The sequence below is a fragment of the Odocoileus virginianus genome, chromosome 7 (genome assembly GCF_023699985.2).
Source record: "Odocoileus virginianus isolate 20LAN1187 ecotype Illinois chromosome 7, Ovbor_1.2, whole genome shotgun sequence".
In the NCBI taxonomy this organism is placed as follows: Eukaryota; Metazoa; Chordata; class Mammalia; order Artiodactyla; family Cervidae; genus Odocoileus; species Odocoileus virginianus.
This window is the reverse complement of record NC_069680.1, coordinates 61,555,168-61,571,270: the sequence shown is the minus strand read 5'-3', so window position 1 is coordinate 61,571,270 and position 16,103 is coordinate 61,555,168. Positions and strand designations below refer to the sequence as shown.

The 16,103-nt window shown below is 56.4% G+C and overlaps 2 protein-coding genes across 4 annotated transcripts in view; one reads left to right on the top strand and one right to left on the bottom strand.

Moving 5' to 3' along the window:
- CDH23 (cadherin related 23) overlaps positions 1 to 16,103 on the bottom strand; it is a 428,604-nt gene that overhangs the window by 88,710 nt on the left and 323,791 nt on the right. Inside the window, 3 exon segments of the mRNA XM_070470793.1 lie at positions 3,686 to 3,834; positions 4,737 to 4,797; positions 14,151 to 14,299. Coding sequence (XP_070326894.1) covers positions 3,686 to 3,834; positions 4,737 to 4,797; positions 14,151 to 14,299 — 359 coding nt within the window.
- Positions 2,192 to 14,937, top strand: C7H10orf105 (chromosome 7 C10orf105 homolog). Of its 3 annotated transcripts, none has more exons than XM_070470792.1 (2): positions 2,192 to 2,444; positions 10,614 to 14,937. In XM_070470792.1, exon 2 carries the CDS (start codon positions 10,619 to 10,621, stop codon positions 10,988 to 10,990), a length of 372 nt encoding a protein of 123 aa, XP_070326893.1. In that variant the 5' UTR covers positions 2,192 to 2,444; positions 10,614 to 10,618; the 3' UTR covers positions 10,991 to 14,937. The 3 variants fall into 3 exon arrangements, with proteins under 3 accessions (XP_070326893.1, XP_020746886.2, XP_020746885.2); XM_020891227.2 differs by having other exon boundaries at positions 2,194 to 2,269; XM_020891226.2 differs by lacking the exon at positions 2,192 to 2,444 and adding an exon at positions 3,829 to 7,819.

Sequence of the window (16,103 nt, the reverse complement as noted above, 5' to 3'; positions counted from 1 at the left end):
TTACAATTTCTAATTTCTCCCTATCGAACATGTATGTCTTACATAACAACAACAGCGAAAAACAAAACAAACAATGTGAAAGACGGAGAGAGATGTGACGGCCAGAGATCAGCACCTCACTCTTCTTTTGGTACAACCCTCTCCTCTCAACACACACGGAAGCATGTGACCGTGCACAGGTCTGGCCCAGGTAGGAATAGGACCAGGGCTGTGTCCAGAAGGACCAGTGTGGTGGGGAGGGGAGTTATAGCCAGAGGATAGTGGGGCTCAAGGAACCACAGGGAGGCCCAGGGCTCCTGCCTCTTTTCCCAGATGAGGGAACAGAGGCCCAGAGATGGGGAGGGACTTGGCTGAGGCCTCAAGGTCACTGACAGCTGGGAAGAGAGTGATGGTTCTCCTGGTTCCCAGTCCAGCAGCCCTACCACTCTTTGCTCCATGCTGGGGATGAACTGGCCCCAGAACAGGAGAGAGACCCTCCTTCCAGACTAACAGAGCCTGGGCCAGCAGGAGATTGCCATCAGAGCAGGCAGGAGCCAATGGGGCCGGGGCAATGATGTGCGGCGTGGAGTGCGCATGTGGTCCCCAGTGCCGATGGCGGAGCGAGGTCCCATCTGAGAACATGAGTATTTGGGTTCTGATCCATCATTGCCACTCAGATCAGCCTCAGCTTCTCCCTGGGTTAGTGGGGAATTAGCTGGATGGAAATGAAGGGGCTTCTCTTGGTATAAGCAGAAATGGTGGCCCGAGTGGCAGACAACTATGAGGTGAGTGGGGTGGCAGAATAGTGGGGAGGAGATGTCTCTGGGGGTGAAGCTTTCTCTACTTCCCTGCTCTTGGGGCCCCTGTAGTTCTGCTAGGTCATCAAATTTTCATGTCCAGACACCCAGAACCCAATATGCAAACTAGCATGCCCACTCTAGAGCACAGCTGCTCACAAGCCAGAACCTTCTAAGTCTGGCTTCACCAAGAACTTGGCTGGGGAGATCCTGGGTGGGGTGGGTGGGTGGGTGTGAGGGGGAATTTGCATGGATGAATTTCAGGAACTCTTTTGCTATAAACAGAAACTACCCATCTGTCTTTCGAAACTGTGAGCCTTCTTCCCGAGTCGGCTTGGCCAAATGACCTTGACTCCAAGAGTCATGGTGGAGAAAAACAAGGCTAGTCTGACAGTGCAATAAAGAGGAGTGAGGTAGCAAGGAGCCTGGGTGTGGCCCTCCATAGACTGGCTGCATGCCACTCTCCTCTTGCTGGTTTCAGCCTTGTTTATAGCAGCGGAGACAGGAGGCAAAATGGTGTGTGGTTTGCGAACCTGAGAGACACAGATGTACAGGAAACAGGTCTGCCAAGTTCCTGCTGAGCAGGAGGGCTCAGTGACTGAGCTGCAGGGCTCCCCGGAGAACTAGCCCCACTTTCTGTCTAGTGCTGTGCCCTCCAGAGGGGACGAGTCAGGAGACTGTGTGTGCACATGCGCAGTATGCATGTAAGGCCCTCAGTCTCTATTGTTTCACTGCAAACTCCCTGGCCCCTCATAGGTGCTGTCCTGGTTTCCGACCTGAAGATTGTGGATGGCCCCTCAAGCCAGCTCTGCTGCTGCTGGGGAAATGAGTCCAGGGCAAAGCTGGAGTCCCCACACTGTCTTCAGGAAGGTCCTGGCTTTTCTTGGGCTCAGGGATGTGGGAGCTGTGTACGATAAGGGCCATCAAGTTCTGACCCCATGGGCAAGCAACCAAATCCCCACCTTAAAAATGACTCTTGGGCATAAGGCAGCAGTGGTTTCTGTGCTCTGGAACCTTCTGTGAGGCAGTGGGGTACAGCGGTTAAGAGAACAGATCTGAGCTGATTGCCTGGGTGTGAAGCCTGGCTCTGTCTACCCTTACTGCCGTGTGACCCTAAACACAGTGGCCAAGCCCTCCTTGCCTCAATCTCCTCATCTATAAAATGGGTATAATAACAGTGCCTACATCAGAGGGCTGTTAGGAGGCTTAAATGAGCTCAAGCACATGAGGCACTTAGAAAAGCGCCTGGCACGGAGTGAGGGTGCTTAATGTTCCGCAGGGTTCGTGGGGAGAGGCACAAACAGAGTGTGGCTGAGCAGGTGTGGCTCTGGGTGTCTCTCCCCGCACCGATGGGCGTAGCTTGGCTTTGTTTTGTTTCACACTGTACCTGGGGTGCTGCATACTATTTTGTTAGAAAGGTTTGCAGCTGCAATGCTGAGGCAGTGACAGGAGCAGACCCCGGAGAGAGGTGCCCACCTGCTCCTGGGAGGGAGGTGAGTTGGGGTGGGGCAGGAGGGCTGCAGTTACGCAGCTCGAGGTCCAGGGTGCCAAGCCAACCTACACTGACATCGGTCACTCTGTGGCCTGAAGCTGGCCCCACTTAGGGCATGCTCTGAAGTGGATGGATTACTTATTCACATGCTGATTCAGTATCTCATCGTCATGAAGGTGAGCGTGGCTGTGTGGGGCTGATTCAGTGCACATTTAGGTAACTGTCTGACCCTCAGTCACCAGGGCCCTGGAATCATTCTAAATAGCTCCACAGTTTGAAACGCCAAGGGATCTGACCCCCTCGGCCACCTCCATCAGGGCAGACCTCACTCAAAGGGGCAGCCGTAAGCACTCGGGTCTCCCTCGCCATCTCTTCCTGGGGCAGAGCTGCGGGGCAACAGCAGAAGATGGGCCAAGGCTGAGTCACCTGCTCCTCAGCACCCTCCTTTGTGATGGGGACCAGAGGCAGGCTTCTGTTCATTGTTTCCAGCCTGAGGGAAACAGCGGGGTGGAGATGGAGCCGATAAGAGGAGCTGATTCTGCCCCGCTCAGTTCTGGGTAAAAGTCCCTGCTTGCTCCTCACCCCAACTTTTCCCATCTTCCTCCTACTCTTCACCTCTAAGGTCTGACTCACTTTCCACCTGGTTAAGGGGAAGGGGCTGTGAGTTGCTGAGTGTGCAGTGGGGTAGTGTGGGGGTGACCTTGTAGGTCATCTCCTTTACCTCTGTCATCCCCTTGTTACTGGGCAGGAGAGTACATCTGGCCCAGCCAATGGAATATCTGGGTGCATGTTCTGACCATTCAGGAAGATTAGGGTTGATCTGATTTTAGTTGCACAGGGGAGAGGCCTGAGGGGAGTGAGGCGGGCAGAGAAGAAGACATCTGATGGGGCAGCTGGGAGTGCTGACTGGAATATTTGGGAGATACTTTCAATGGAGAGAACACTGAACTTGGACTCGGAAGACTTGGGCTCAAGTCCTGGTTCGATCACAAGTGGCTCCTCTGTGCCTCAGTTTCCTCATTTGTAAAATGAAGTTGGTGACATCTATAGCTCCAAGATCACATGTGAGAGTTATGTGGATACAGGGGTTAGTATAGTAAGGGTACCTCATCCTTTAGGATGGGCATCAGCATCACTGACCCCTTTCCGCATTTGGAAAAACTCAGGCTCAGAGCAAAATGACACATCCAAGATCCCAGGTGGGTCTGAGCCCAAGGCACCCCTACTGAGCCCAGATGTCACTCAACACCCAGACGAGTGGTGCCCTCCCACCCCAGGCCCCAGTTGCTGGCCATCTCTGGTCCACCCGAGGTTCTGGCTCAGTCAGCCCTGACAGCAGTGCTGAACAGAACACAGGGCTTCATGACATGCTGCCCCAAGTGCAAGCCCCCTGGCCCCAGAGTGCCCTTGGCCTCACCCTGACGGAGCTCCGCATGGGGCCCAGGTCATGGTTGTAGGCCTCCACTATAAGAACGTGTGATGAGTTCCGCTCCCGGTCCAGGGGCCGGGGCCCTCGCATGAGGAGCCCATTGCTGACGTGGATCCGGAAGTTGTTGCCATGATTACCTGTGTGGAGGGACAGAGGATATGCATGGGCTCTGCCCTGGAGTAGGACGCTTGTGAGATCATGGTTATGGAGAAAAGATGGGGAGCCCAGACCCCCAGAAGGCAGACCTTTCCCAGAGGTCTCAGGCACTTGGCCGAAGCCTGAAGTGGTATACAAGCCTCGCCTCACACTGCCCTAGCCTAGCAGGATTTGAGGGAGGGGATAGACGCTCATTCTGTGCCCCACTTATGGAAAGCCTGGAGGTCCCCTGAGACCTCCACACCCAGAGGGGTCAGCAGATTGACTATTTCAGAGGACACAGGGGCATGACAAAGAAAGGAACACAAATCAAACTCTGTGAGAGGTTAGTGAGGAAGCATCCCTCCTTCACCTTGCGGGCTCTCGTTTTCCTTTGGGATCCAGCCACCTCCACTCACAGGGGTGAGCTCACCCCTGATTCCAGAAGCGGGAGATCAGCACGTGGCAGTCTCAGGCCATAGTGACTGGTTCAGGCATGGTCCCGTGATTCTAGCTGGCCCAGTGAGACTCATCCTTGGGAGGTTGCTGGGGTGGGGGTGGGGGGCTATCCCAGCGTCCAAGGCCATAGTGACTGGTTCAGGCATGGGCCCATGATACACACTGGGCCAGTGACACTCAGTGTCTTGGGGGCTCACTGCCAGGGGCTGCTCTGGTCTTCAAGGTCCCCTCTGTCAGGGTGATATCCCACTGTGGGACATGAAGAACTCAGCATAGCAGTTAAACGCATCCTTACTGAAAACACGACCAGCTTGATGCGAATGATTTGAGAACATCCCTGGTTCGTCCCTCTGACCCGTCTCCCAGACCCTTGGCAGCCTAGAGAAGCTCTGCTGCCCTGGGGTAGGAACCACCTCCCCCTGCCATCCTAGGGCAGCCCACTCACCGTGAAGGATGCGGTACCACACACGCCCAAACTCGCCCTCGTCTGCATCTGTGGCTTTTAGCTGAGGGAAAATGAGACACGTGGTTACTCCTCGAATTCCACCCATAGGCAGAGAAGGTGTTTGTGGAGTCCCTCCCCTTTCCTTACACCACCCCAAGCCCGTCCTGCCCAAACCCAGTTTCCCACGAAGCTGGGGGTGAGGAAGAGGAGAGGGACATGTTTTTCTCGTCCCCTATGAGGACACCTGTCTGTTGATGGCCCTGGGCTGCCCTGTCCATGGCAGGAGACCTGCCAACTCTTTTTCCTGACATTCCTCCAGGCTCCTGGTGAGCACGGGCGAGAAGGTGGGTGACAGCTCCACTGCTCTCTGGATCCAGGCTTGGCTAGCTCAGCCTGGCCCTCCATGGTTCCCTCCTTCAGCCTTTTGAGAGTCCAGGAGACTCACCTGGGGTAGGCGGGGTGCACAACTGCTCTTTGCCCACATTTCCTTGGTCTGAAGCTATTCTGGCTCCCAGACTGGCACTGTATATACTACAACTTCTGGAAAGTATACTGTGCACTGTAACAGCCACATTGTGGAAACCCGGAAAGCCCACTTGCCAAAGGAATGGCTCCATGTCCAATCACACACACGATCATTCCACTGTAGTCCCAGCCCACCCTGGCTTGCTAGGTTGCACCTCAGGCTTATGCCCTATTTCCGGTGGGACTTGGGGCTGCTTTTCTCACTCTGAGAATGCCCAGTGCTGAGCCTTTCTGACAATGCATCCGACCTTGAGGCTGCTGGCAGAGCCACAGATGGCCCTGAGGTCTGTCCCACCAAACCAAGAGCTGAATACCTCCTCTACCCACTGGAAAGAAGCAGAGAACACCCCTGCAAAGTGATGCAGAGAAAGGCCTGGGCCTGCGTGACTGGGCAGGCTCCCACGGGGCCACCTTACGTGCAACTTGCTGTGTAACGCCCGGGCCCTTCCCTCTTTTCCTGGATCTGCCCTCTTGTCCTCAGCAATCACGTCAACCCTATGCTGTGTGTCTAAGGGTTTAGAAAAGCATGTTGATGGTGCAGAGGAGGGAGTCTGTTGGTGTGAAAGAACAGCGGGTTTGGGTAAGGCAGACCCAAGCACAAGTCCTGGCTTCGTCCCTTACTGGCTATGTGGCCATGGATACAATAACCCCACTGAGCCTCAGTAGGTACAGTGATAATCATCCTTGTGAGGTGGATGGGCAAACTAGATAAAATCGCTGCAAAGCGTCTGGTCCGGTGCCAAGGTAGATGCTGAAGGCTGGATGTTATGAGACATGCCACCTTTTCCTCTTGATTTACACTGGGGTTGGGATGGCTGCGTTGCCCCTTGCTGTGGAGTTCTTCCCTCCCCTGAGAAGACTTAAGAACTAGAAGGTGCAGGGATGTAGCGGGGCACTTCAACAGCCTGGCTCTGAAAGGGATCAGGACAGGAGGAGGGCTGAGCTGTCCAGTGGACACCCTTGGGTGTGGCTGTCCGTGGTGGGACTTCACGGATGCCTCCCTTTCCTGGCAGCCTGAACCACCTGGGGAGTTTCGCCTCTGGCCATTTAAGAACAACGGAGGCCACAGGTGAGGTGTGCTGTCAGCGTGGGAAGAGAAAGTGAATGAGGTTCACCCAAGGGCGAGGTGGACCAGCAGGACCACTGGGCACTGGGGACGTTTTCAGGCTGATGCGGCTCGCACTGCCAGGGGCCGGTGCCCACGCCTGCCCAGCCTTTTCAGGAAAAGCACCCAGTCCCCCACCACTAGTTAGGCGGGTGACCCTGGCCAGGCTGCGCCTCTTCAGATTTCAGTTTCATTATCTGGAAGACAGGGCTGGATGAGACGACCCCTCAGTCACCTAACAGACTCTCATAATCCTACCCACTTGGGGCTATGCAGAGGATGCTTCTCCCGTTGTCAAGGGCTAAGGGCAGGAAGTGAAAGTGTTAGTCGCTGAGTCATGTTCGACTCTTTGTGACCCCATGGACTGTAGCCCACCAAGCTCCTCTGACTATGGGATTCCCAGGCAAGAATACTGGAGTGGGGAGCCCTTCCCTTCTCCAGGGGATCTTCCCAACCCAGGGACTGAACTCAGGTCTCCTTCATTGGCAGGCAGATTCTTTACCATCTGAGCTACTTGTCAAAAAAACAGGCTCCCCCAAAAGCAGGTGGACCCCAGGCTTAGGTCTTGGGCAGAGCCACAGCTCCCCCTATCTGGGAGCTTGGGGGTCCTTGATGGGAAAGTTGCTGAAGACTTAGGCTTCTAAGCAGGCTGGTTGCCAGGGGAGTGCTGGCTTCCAGGAAGAAAGGAGGCTGGGGGAGGGGTGTGTGTGTGTATAGCCACCGCCTGGGGATCTCCAAGGGCTCAACCAAACTACAAGGAGTGCAGCCCTAGCAGTCTCTCAGTCCTCTATGTTCTGCCCTGTGATTTCTCTGACTTTTGAAAATGCCTCTCCCCCTCACTTCTACAGCCACATACCCTCAAAGGGAAGGTGCTCTTTCGGGAAGCTAAGGGGAGGGGGGCCTGGGGGCTGCCAGGGCCCATCTCTCTGCCCGGTCCCCTCCCGCCGCGTGGTGGCTTGTAGGCCCTCTCCCCGGTAACCTGGAGGCTGGCAGGCACTGAATACCGACCCGCTGGCTGCCCCCGACCATACCATTCAAACGTCCAGCAGGGGAAGGTGAGTGCCTCGGATACACAGTCAGAGAGACCCTCCCCTCTGCGTTCCCCCTAGGGCCTCCCGCCCCTCCAGAGGGCTCCAAGGAGACCGGCCAGTGAAGGCCGTGGGAAGGCTCAGGAGCGCCCAAGTCCTCCAGGAGGCTCCCTCTTCCCAGCCCAGTTGCCATCCCGACCTTCCTGGCTTTCCCCTCCCCCCAGGGAGGGCCCAGACTCTTCCAGACGAAGCCAGGTCTAACTGGAGAGTGAGGGGCGAGGGCCACTCTGCCTGGCTGGCTGAAGGACACAGGCAGATCCCAGGGCAGGTGGGGGTCACAGAGACAACCAGTGCTCCCAGGACCTCCCTCGAACAGCTGAGAAGACCTCTCACCCAGCAGGAGACTGCCAAGAGCTGGCTCTGAGGTCAGTGCTGGGGCTTGTAGGGAAGTGGGGCAGCACGCTGCCTGGGGTTCTGGGGGGAGGATGTGTGCATGTGCTCAGGCCTGGGGAATCCCTCTGCTTTCGTAGAGAGTGGAACCTAGGTCCAGGTGGGAGCAGTGGTTAGTCTGAGGCCACCCAGAAAGATGTGCTGAGGTCAGTCCCCTCTGATCACAGCAGGCCCTGCTCTTTGGAGCTCTGAATGAAGAAAGAAGGTTCTAGACTGAGCTTGCAGAGATATGTCCAAAGTGAGGCCTGCAGGCGTGCTTGTGGCTCCAGTGGGCAGGGAGAGGCTTCAGCTGCTCTTGAGATCATTCCTAGCCATGGTCTGTCAGAGGTCTCCTTTCCCCAGAACCGCTGGCCCCGGCTGGCTGCTCAGACAGGGCAGCCGGGGGGCCTGTAGTCAGTCTTGCCGCACCTCCCTGGAAGGATGGCCTGACATTTTCAACCACTTGGGAATCTCCTGCTCCCAAAGAAAATACTCCAAGGCCAATTTAGCCTCACATGTTTTTTCAAAGCATTGCCCCAAGGACTGAAGCCTGGACCTGCTTTGCTAGTCTGATAGGGTCTCCAGATCCATGTGGAGGTCTCGAAATAGCATTAGGACTAGTAGGGTTGTGACTCCTCTCACTTCAGACTGCCCTTTTCTTACTCCCAGCCAAGCACTTTCCTGGGGAGGATGGAGGGATGGGCAGTTCTCTCCCCAGGGACATGGCAGTGGGCACACCCCATCCCTCTTCCCTTCCAGATTCAGGGAAGAGCCAACCCACGTATGGCCTGGCCAGCGTACTCTCTAGGCCTGATGCTAAGAGGCGGAGGCCCCGGGCAGCTAGATGGGCATCAAAATTTCCATCTGGGAGCTGGGAGGGGTCAAGCTCTGTCTGGAAATGCTGGGAAGGAGTGGTGGTGGGGTCTGGGTCGGGGGTGGGGTGCACTGGATGCCCTTAGTCCCCGGGCACAGGGCAGGCTGCAGCAGAGGCGGCTGGGCACAGAGAGCCAGGAGTTAGGCCCTGCGGCCGCTGGTGAGTGCCTGGGGTGGCGATGGCGGCTGGGGAGGGTGTGGGCTGGGGGGCCCCCTCTCCATTCCCCACTTCCTGCTGACTTGGTGGGCTCTGCAGCCCACAGGCAGAGTCTGGTATAACCTAAAGCCCTTCCTCCCCAGTGCTGGTGCTAGAACTTGACTAAGTTAGACTAGGCTGTTACTTGGGAAAAGGAGAGGACTCTGTTATCCTTTGGGTCATGAAAGTCTCAAAGGTCAAAGAGAAATAAATGATTATTTCTTAATAAACCCCCTTCTGGATTTCCTGTGTTTGTAGAAATCAAAGATCACAAACGTTGGCCTGCAAGCTGTAGCCTCCTTATGTATTTTGTTTGGCCCATTTGTAGTATTTTAAATATTTGAAAATTCACTTGGAGTTTTTAAAAAATCAAGTTTGTTTGGCCTTTGCAGTGTCTTTTTCCCCCCCTCTGTCTCTCCAGAGGGGATTCAACCAGATTTGAATTAGTTGGCAACACTTCAACATCAGGAAAGTTTGCCTAAAAAAGTCTAGATTTCTGGCTTCTCTTGGGAATCTGAAAGAAGGACCACAGGGGCCTGACTTCTGGGATTCCGTCAGCTTGGCTAAGGCCCCTCCGTCCCCACTCTTCATGTAGACTTGCCCACTTGTCCTGCTGGTAACATGCTATCTACTAGCTGGTCTCTAACCATGTTAATTTGCAACCAAGAGCTCAGTTTGATTTTCCAGCTATGAGGAATCTGCCGTGCCCGCCCCCCCCCCCCCCCCCCCCCCCAGTGGGATGATCCTACGTGGTAATGGGTGACTATGTCTGGGTGTTTCAAGCCCCACCTTGTCAAGTGGGCTGCTCTCGGGGGTTCTTTCCCACTTGTTCTCAGGAAGTCCTGGGAGAGGGCTGGGAGCCAGCAGGGTGGCAATGCCACCAGTCCAGGGGTCGGGAACCCTGGTTCTGGCTTTAGCTTGGCCATTGGCTCACAGTGTGGCCTTGGGCTTGCCCATCCCTTATTTGGGCTTCAGTTTCCTCACCTGTCTCTGGAGCAGGCTGGACTTCCCTGGGAAGCACCAACAGGGATTCTCCTGGGGGTCAGGTGGGTGACATAGGTGTGCGGGGGGCCTGAGGGCAGGGAGTGCAGGGAGTTGGGGGCCAGCACCCCATCTAAATTGGGCAGCGCTGCTCAGCCCTAGCTCCTGGGGGCCAGGCAGCAATGGGCCCCATGTTGCTAGTGCTGAAATTCTGAAATTTCAAGAGAAGCCAGATGTTCAGATATTTATGTGAAACCTTGCTTTTTTTTTTTTTTTTAAATTCACAATTAATTTAAGTTTATAAAAGCACTGTAAGAACTCAACCAGTTTGTAGCCTTGGTGGCAGATAACTGCTAGGGTCCTTGCCCTCTGCAACTATAATTGATGACTTGTTCCTGGTCACAGAGCAAGTTAGGGACAGGATTGGTCTTAGACCCCAAGACTCTGTTGTAATTCCTGAGAATTGCCTTTAAAACGCCGGAAAGCATTACCCCTCCTGCCTCCTCTGTGACGTAGGCAGGGACTGTAGCAGAGGGAGGATCTGAGTTCAGGCCCAGCTCCATCACTCTCCCACTGCGTGACTTTAGCCTTGATACCTCTCCCAGGCTCACTGTTCTAACCTGGAACGTGACTGCAATGTTATCTGCACCTAGTTGGGCAGTGCCCAGCACCCATCAAAGTCCCCCTGCCTCTCCAGTCCTGAGTCCGGCTCATCTGCTCCTGTCCCATTCCTGTTGCAGGAGCCATGGACACAGAGGGCCCCAGCCCCCTCGCCTTCCTCACAGCTCCAGCCACGCCGGGGAGGCTCTCAGAGGCCGTTGACCCCATCCCCGTGCTCATTGCCCTGGCCTGCATCTTCCTTCTGCTGGCCACCTGTCTGCTCTTCATGACCCTCTGCAAGCCCCGCGCACTGGACCCGAGCCGCCGCCGGGCCCGCGAGTGCATGCCCCACCACCCGGGGAGCCCCAGCGAGCCCCAGCTCCGCCTCTGGAAGCGCCTGGGCTCGCTGCGCCGCTCTCTGCCCAGCTTCCGCCGCGGCCGGCCTGCCCCCCGGCGCCCCCTGCCGGGCAGAGAGGACAACCACGACTGCGACTGCACGGAATCTACCAAGATGTGACAGGGGTGTCCTCCTATTCCATCCACAGACCCTCTTGCCTCGGGCGGAACCAGGCGCCTCCGGCTGCAAGAGAACAGTGGCCCAAACAACCTGGGCCACATGCCCACACTGTCAGCGGTATCCTGTGCACTCAGGCCCGTGGCCTTTCCCAGGGATCGTCCCCGGAAGAATGCCTTCCTTCCTGCTGCCACTTCAGCTGCTGCCGGTTGGAAGGCTCCTGGACCAGGGACTGAGCACCTGCAACCATCTGGACCCTTGGCCCAAAGCTTTCAATGGTACAAACCTGGGGCCCCCAAGGCCCTTCTCTGACCACAAGGCACCAGCCGTCTCCAGGAAGCAGCCCCCCTTCTTCCCAAGAGAAGCCCTGCCCACCCTCCGGGTGCCAAAGCCCAGCTCAGACTCCAGTGAGAGTTGCTGAATGGGCTAAGGTTCCCTGCAGCCAAGTGAAATACTCAGCCATGCTGGGGGCAAGGGAGTGTCCTGTCCTCTGTGCCAACTCAGTGCCCGAGGCAAAGGGGAACCCAGGGAATCCCCTCCCCCGACTTCCTAGGCCCTGCCTGCATTTGCTTGTAATCCATGGGAGCAGCCAGCACCCCTGTGGTGGATCAGATGCTGGGTGCCTGCTAGGAGGAGGGGCATTCTGGGGGCTCTCAACACACCTAGCCAATCACAATCTTGGCTGTCACCTTGGCACATCCTCCCTCCCTCAATGCACCTGAGCCAGGATGGATGAGGAAGGGGCTGGGAATGACTTAAGAAGCTCCTTGCAGAGGCCAGGACCGGCGCTGTGTCAGAGTGGGAGGAGGTGCTGTCAGCAGCTGGAGGTGACATTATCCGGGCTCTGAGAGCATCGTAGAGGCTCCATGCCTCACCCAGGGTGGGAGGCAGGCTTCCTCCAGCTGGGAGGGTCCAGGCCTCTCCAGGACAGCTGTGGAACCTCAGGCCTCGACCACACGAGGTGTGCTATCATATTTTTCGTGAATGCTTCATTGACTGGCTATTGTCAAAGCAATTTCACCCCAGGCTGGGTTTCTCAGAATCCCAAACCTTCAACCTCTCCTCGTAAGGCTGGGGCTAACCACTTTGGTTGGTCCCAAATTTGGGGGGCTGGGCAGAGGGGTCTGAACTGCCCAGATCCTGCCCCAGAGAGTCACCTGGCTAGAGTCACCTGTACCCCATTAGGGACTGCTCCACACAACCCTGCTACAATCCACACAGCAGCCAGGCACGTCTTCTCACAGGGTGAGCTCCGATTCTGCCACCCCCCCAGCTCCAGAAGCTACTGCTGGGTCAAGCCAGATTTTCTTTGTCTGGTGCTTGGTGCCCACTGGAAGCTGACTGCAAATGATGTTTCTAGCCTCATCCTGACCCAAGACTCCAGGCAAACTGAAATATCTGTCCACCCCGGGCTACAGCTCACTCGGCGTGCACGCCCTCCATGAAGCCCTCTGTTTCCATCTGCAGCCTCCTCCTGCCTGAAATCAAGGGAGGACAGGGACCGCTTCCTTTGGGCAGTGTGGGTCACCCCTGTCATGCCTGCTCCTTTCTACAAGCCTGGGAGGCTCCCAGAGAGCGAGACCAAGTCCAACCCCTCATCTGCTTCACCGGCGACAGGCTCAGAGGTATGCGGCCTGTGTTTACTGAGTGAAGGGTGGCCCTGTCTAGTCCTGGGTGCACCCCCTTCTTCCCTTGGATGCCCCTGCAGAGAAACTGTCTCTCCCAGCAGGCCCATAGTGCATTCCTTTCAGGTCAGTCTGACATCTGAGAACAAGTCCACTTTGGTCAGAAACTTACTTCCAGGGCCTTGAGAAATCACCAGAGCCTGATTTTCTCCCTGAGAAATGGGGAGACTCGGGGACTGCCTTATATTACTCACAGCCTCTAGGATCTCACTCTGAGTAGTCTATATAAATAGAAACCAAGTCTTGGGGTTTAGAAAGCGGGGCAGGCCTCCTCCCACAGTGCAGTAACCTCTTCCTGGTTTTTCCCCTGTCACGTCTCCCTGAGAGACCCCAGGCTGAATTCTGCCTGGAGTTGGTCACCATATCACCCCCGGGCCAGCATACTCTGCCTGGCATGTGATGTCACAGGGGTGGGCAGTAAAGCTATTCTTGACCTGAAGGACAAAAAGGGGGGGTGGGGAGGAGAGGGCTTTCAAAGGTCTGCTGTACCCCCAGCTGTGTTCCCAGGTTGATCCTTGGAGACCTTTGTGAGCTGGGGGTCGCAGGTGCTAAGTTTTAGGCTAGGGGAGAGTGGGGCCCCATGGCTTGGTGTGGTGGGTTTCTTTAATGCTCCAGGAGCTGAGGCTCAGAGGGAGAAAACCATTTTCTGGAACCACCCCCAGACCCTGCCAACCCATGGCTTCCTGGACTCTTGGCGCCCCTTGGAGTCAGCACCCTGCTCTCGGCTCCCCTCCTGCCCCATGCCTGGCCCTGATGCAGGGAGGTGGGCACACTGCCAACCTTTTGCCCCTCCCAAGCCTGGGAGCCTGTCCCAGCGGGCAGGCCCAGATTTGCTCTGTTTGGCTCAGCCTGCAACTTGGAAACCCCACAGCTGGTGAGGAGGGTAATTCATGCCCAGCCTGCCTCCCCACCCAGCAACTGAGGCCTCCAGGGAGGGTTCGGGAGGGCACCCAGCCTCCTTTTCCAGGTCTCTGCCTTCCTCCCCCAAGGCCCAAAGCTGTGGCTCCTGCTCGCCGGGCAAAGGAGCCCTTTCTTTTTGTGCCTGTTTATTTCCCAAGAGGGGAGCTTCAGCCAAGAGCCCTGTGAAAGCAGCTCTGTTCTGGGCTGTGCTGGGCCCTGGCTCTCAACTCCTTTCTGGGAAATGTGACGTCTCCAGCTCCCTCCTGCTCTGAAAGGGCCTCCTGGGCGCAGTGGCGGATGGGGAGAGGACTGTGGGGGATGGAGGGAGAGGGGAGAGGAGGGCCAAGGCGTTCCTTCTGTTTTGGGCCCATCCATCCTGGGTTACATAACCTGGGGGCTTACTCTCCCCAGGAGGGAGGAGGAGCCTGGGTCCCTCTTTGGTTACAGCACTGGCTACTCGGGAACAGCAGCTGGACTGGCCCCTGTTTCTATCCTGCCACAAGGCCACTAAGCGCATGCTCTGAACTGAATGTGGCCCTGCCTGCCCCGCGCTGCCCCCTCCACCCACCGTCACCTGCCTGCACGATGCTGTGGCCCTCACGGATGTCCTCAGGGACGCTGGCCTCGTAGCTGCTTTGCAGAAAGATGGGCCGGTTGTCATTCACATCCAGGACGGTGACAAACACGGTAGCCGTGCCCGTGCGCCGCTTGCCCACGGGGCCATTGTCTGTTGGGGGGCCGAGGAAATGGTGTTAGCAGCTGCCTGAGGGGCACGCTTCTGGGTGCCAACCAGACTCTGTTTCCCCGCCTCTGCAAGGGGGTGGCTCTTTTTCTCTAGGTTAGGAACAACACTAACAGTATCTAACACGTCCCAAGATCTCATTCAGTCCTCACAACAAGGCTGCCAAGCGGGTGCATTATCAGAGGAGGTGACTGAGGCATGAAGTAGGTTGAATGGTGGCCCCCAAAAGATACACCCATGGCAAGTCCCTGGGAACCTGGACATGTAACCTTACAGGGAGAAAGGGTCTTTGAAGATGTAATTAAAGATCCCGAGAGGAGGTATCCTGGATTATCTGGGTGGGCCGTAAATCCCATGACCAGGGTCCTTACAAGAGAAAGGCATGAGGGTTGCGGGGGTGGGGCGTGGATTTGACACAGAGAGGAGAAGGTCATGTGAAGTTGGAGGTGGAGACCAGAGTCCTGCAGCCACCAGCCAAGGGACACTTGGAGCCACTAGAAACCGGATGAGGTGGGGAAGGACCCTCCCCTAGAACCTTCGGAGGGAATACAGTCCTGCTGACACCTTAATTTTTAACTTCTGGCCCCCGGAGCCTTGAGAAAATAAATTTGTTCCTTAAGCCACCAGCTGTGTGATCATGTGTTTCAACTGCCCTAGGAATCAGCTACAGGGACTGAGATGACAAACCCCACTGCTGTTGGGGCCAGGAAGGTGAGGTCCATGGTGCACACCCAGGCGTGTCTGCCTCTGGGGCAGTCATCCTCTGCTCCTGTCCACACTGGACAGGCAGAATGGGGCCCAGGGACCCTAGATCTTCTGATTCCTCAAGAGAAATCAAACATCTGAGCTTTTAACTAAAATCTCCTGATTTTTAAAGGTCCACAGCTATTATTTCTTATGAAACATGAGATGGGTCAAACACGCCTGCAGGACGGACTAGGCCTCTGCATTCAGGGATGTGGACTCTGCCTGATTTCTAAGCCTTAAGTATTCAGGGATTCTGCCCTCTCAGTTCCTGGAAGGACCCTCCCAGGGCTGGGTCATCCTTCTTCTGCCCCGTGCTGCGTGTCCAGGCAAGGGCGGTCACCCCAGGGAGGAGTACGGGCAGCTGGTGTTGGCTGATGACCAGGGGTGACTCTGTCCTTCTGCCCAAGCCAGCTGCCCACCTGCTGGGGTCAGTGAGTTATCCTGAGGTAGGTCACTTTGTCCTCCTGAGCTCCTCTCCAGGACCAACATCTCACTGTCCGGGGGTACTGCTTACATGCCCCGTCTGGGGACAGTGTGAGCTGGCTCCAGAGAAGGACCCAGCCTCTCCTCCTAGCCAGTGCTTCATGCAAAGGCTGAACCCAGAGCAAGTGATGAGCCTCCAGAGGGTGGTGTGGCCACTCCAGGATGGGAGGAGAACAGGGCAGGGGGGAGATGCTGGGGAGCGACTGCAGGCTGGCTAGAGTGAGGCACAGAGAGCTCACTGCCTCTCACCCTGAGATCACTGCAGACACTGAAAAAGAGATCCTGTGAGGACCAGGGGCATCTGGGGGACACAGGCCTGTTCACACCCTTCTTGCCATCCGGTGTCCTCAAGGGCTCCCTGCTGCCTGGAAACTGAAGACCAAACTTCTAGCTCAACATTTAGGCTTCCACAAGGGGCCCTACCTGATCACAGCCCCCCACTAAGGGACACCCAGACACAGAACTTTCTCCCATCTTCCAATCCAGGCCTGAAATGCCCTCCCTGCTTCTCCACATATGGAAACCCAATGTGGTCCCCAAGGTGGTGGGCAGCATGTCT

What these genes read in the sequence shown, in the direction of transcription:
- C7H10orf105 (XM_070470792.1), top strand. Translation starts at nt 10,619, where the DNA reads ATGGACACAGAGGGCCCCAGCCCCCTCGCCTTCCTCACAGCTCCAGCC.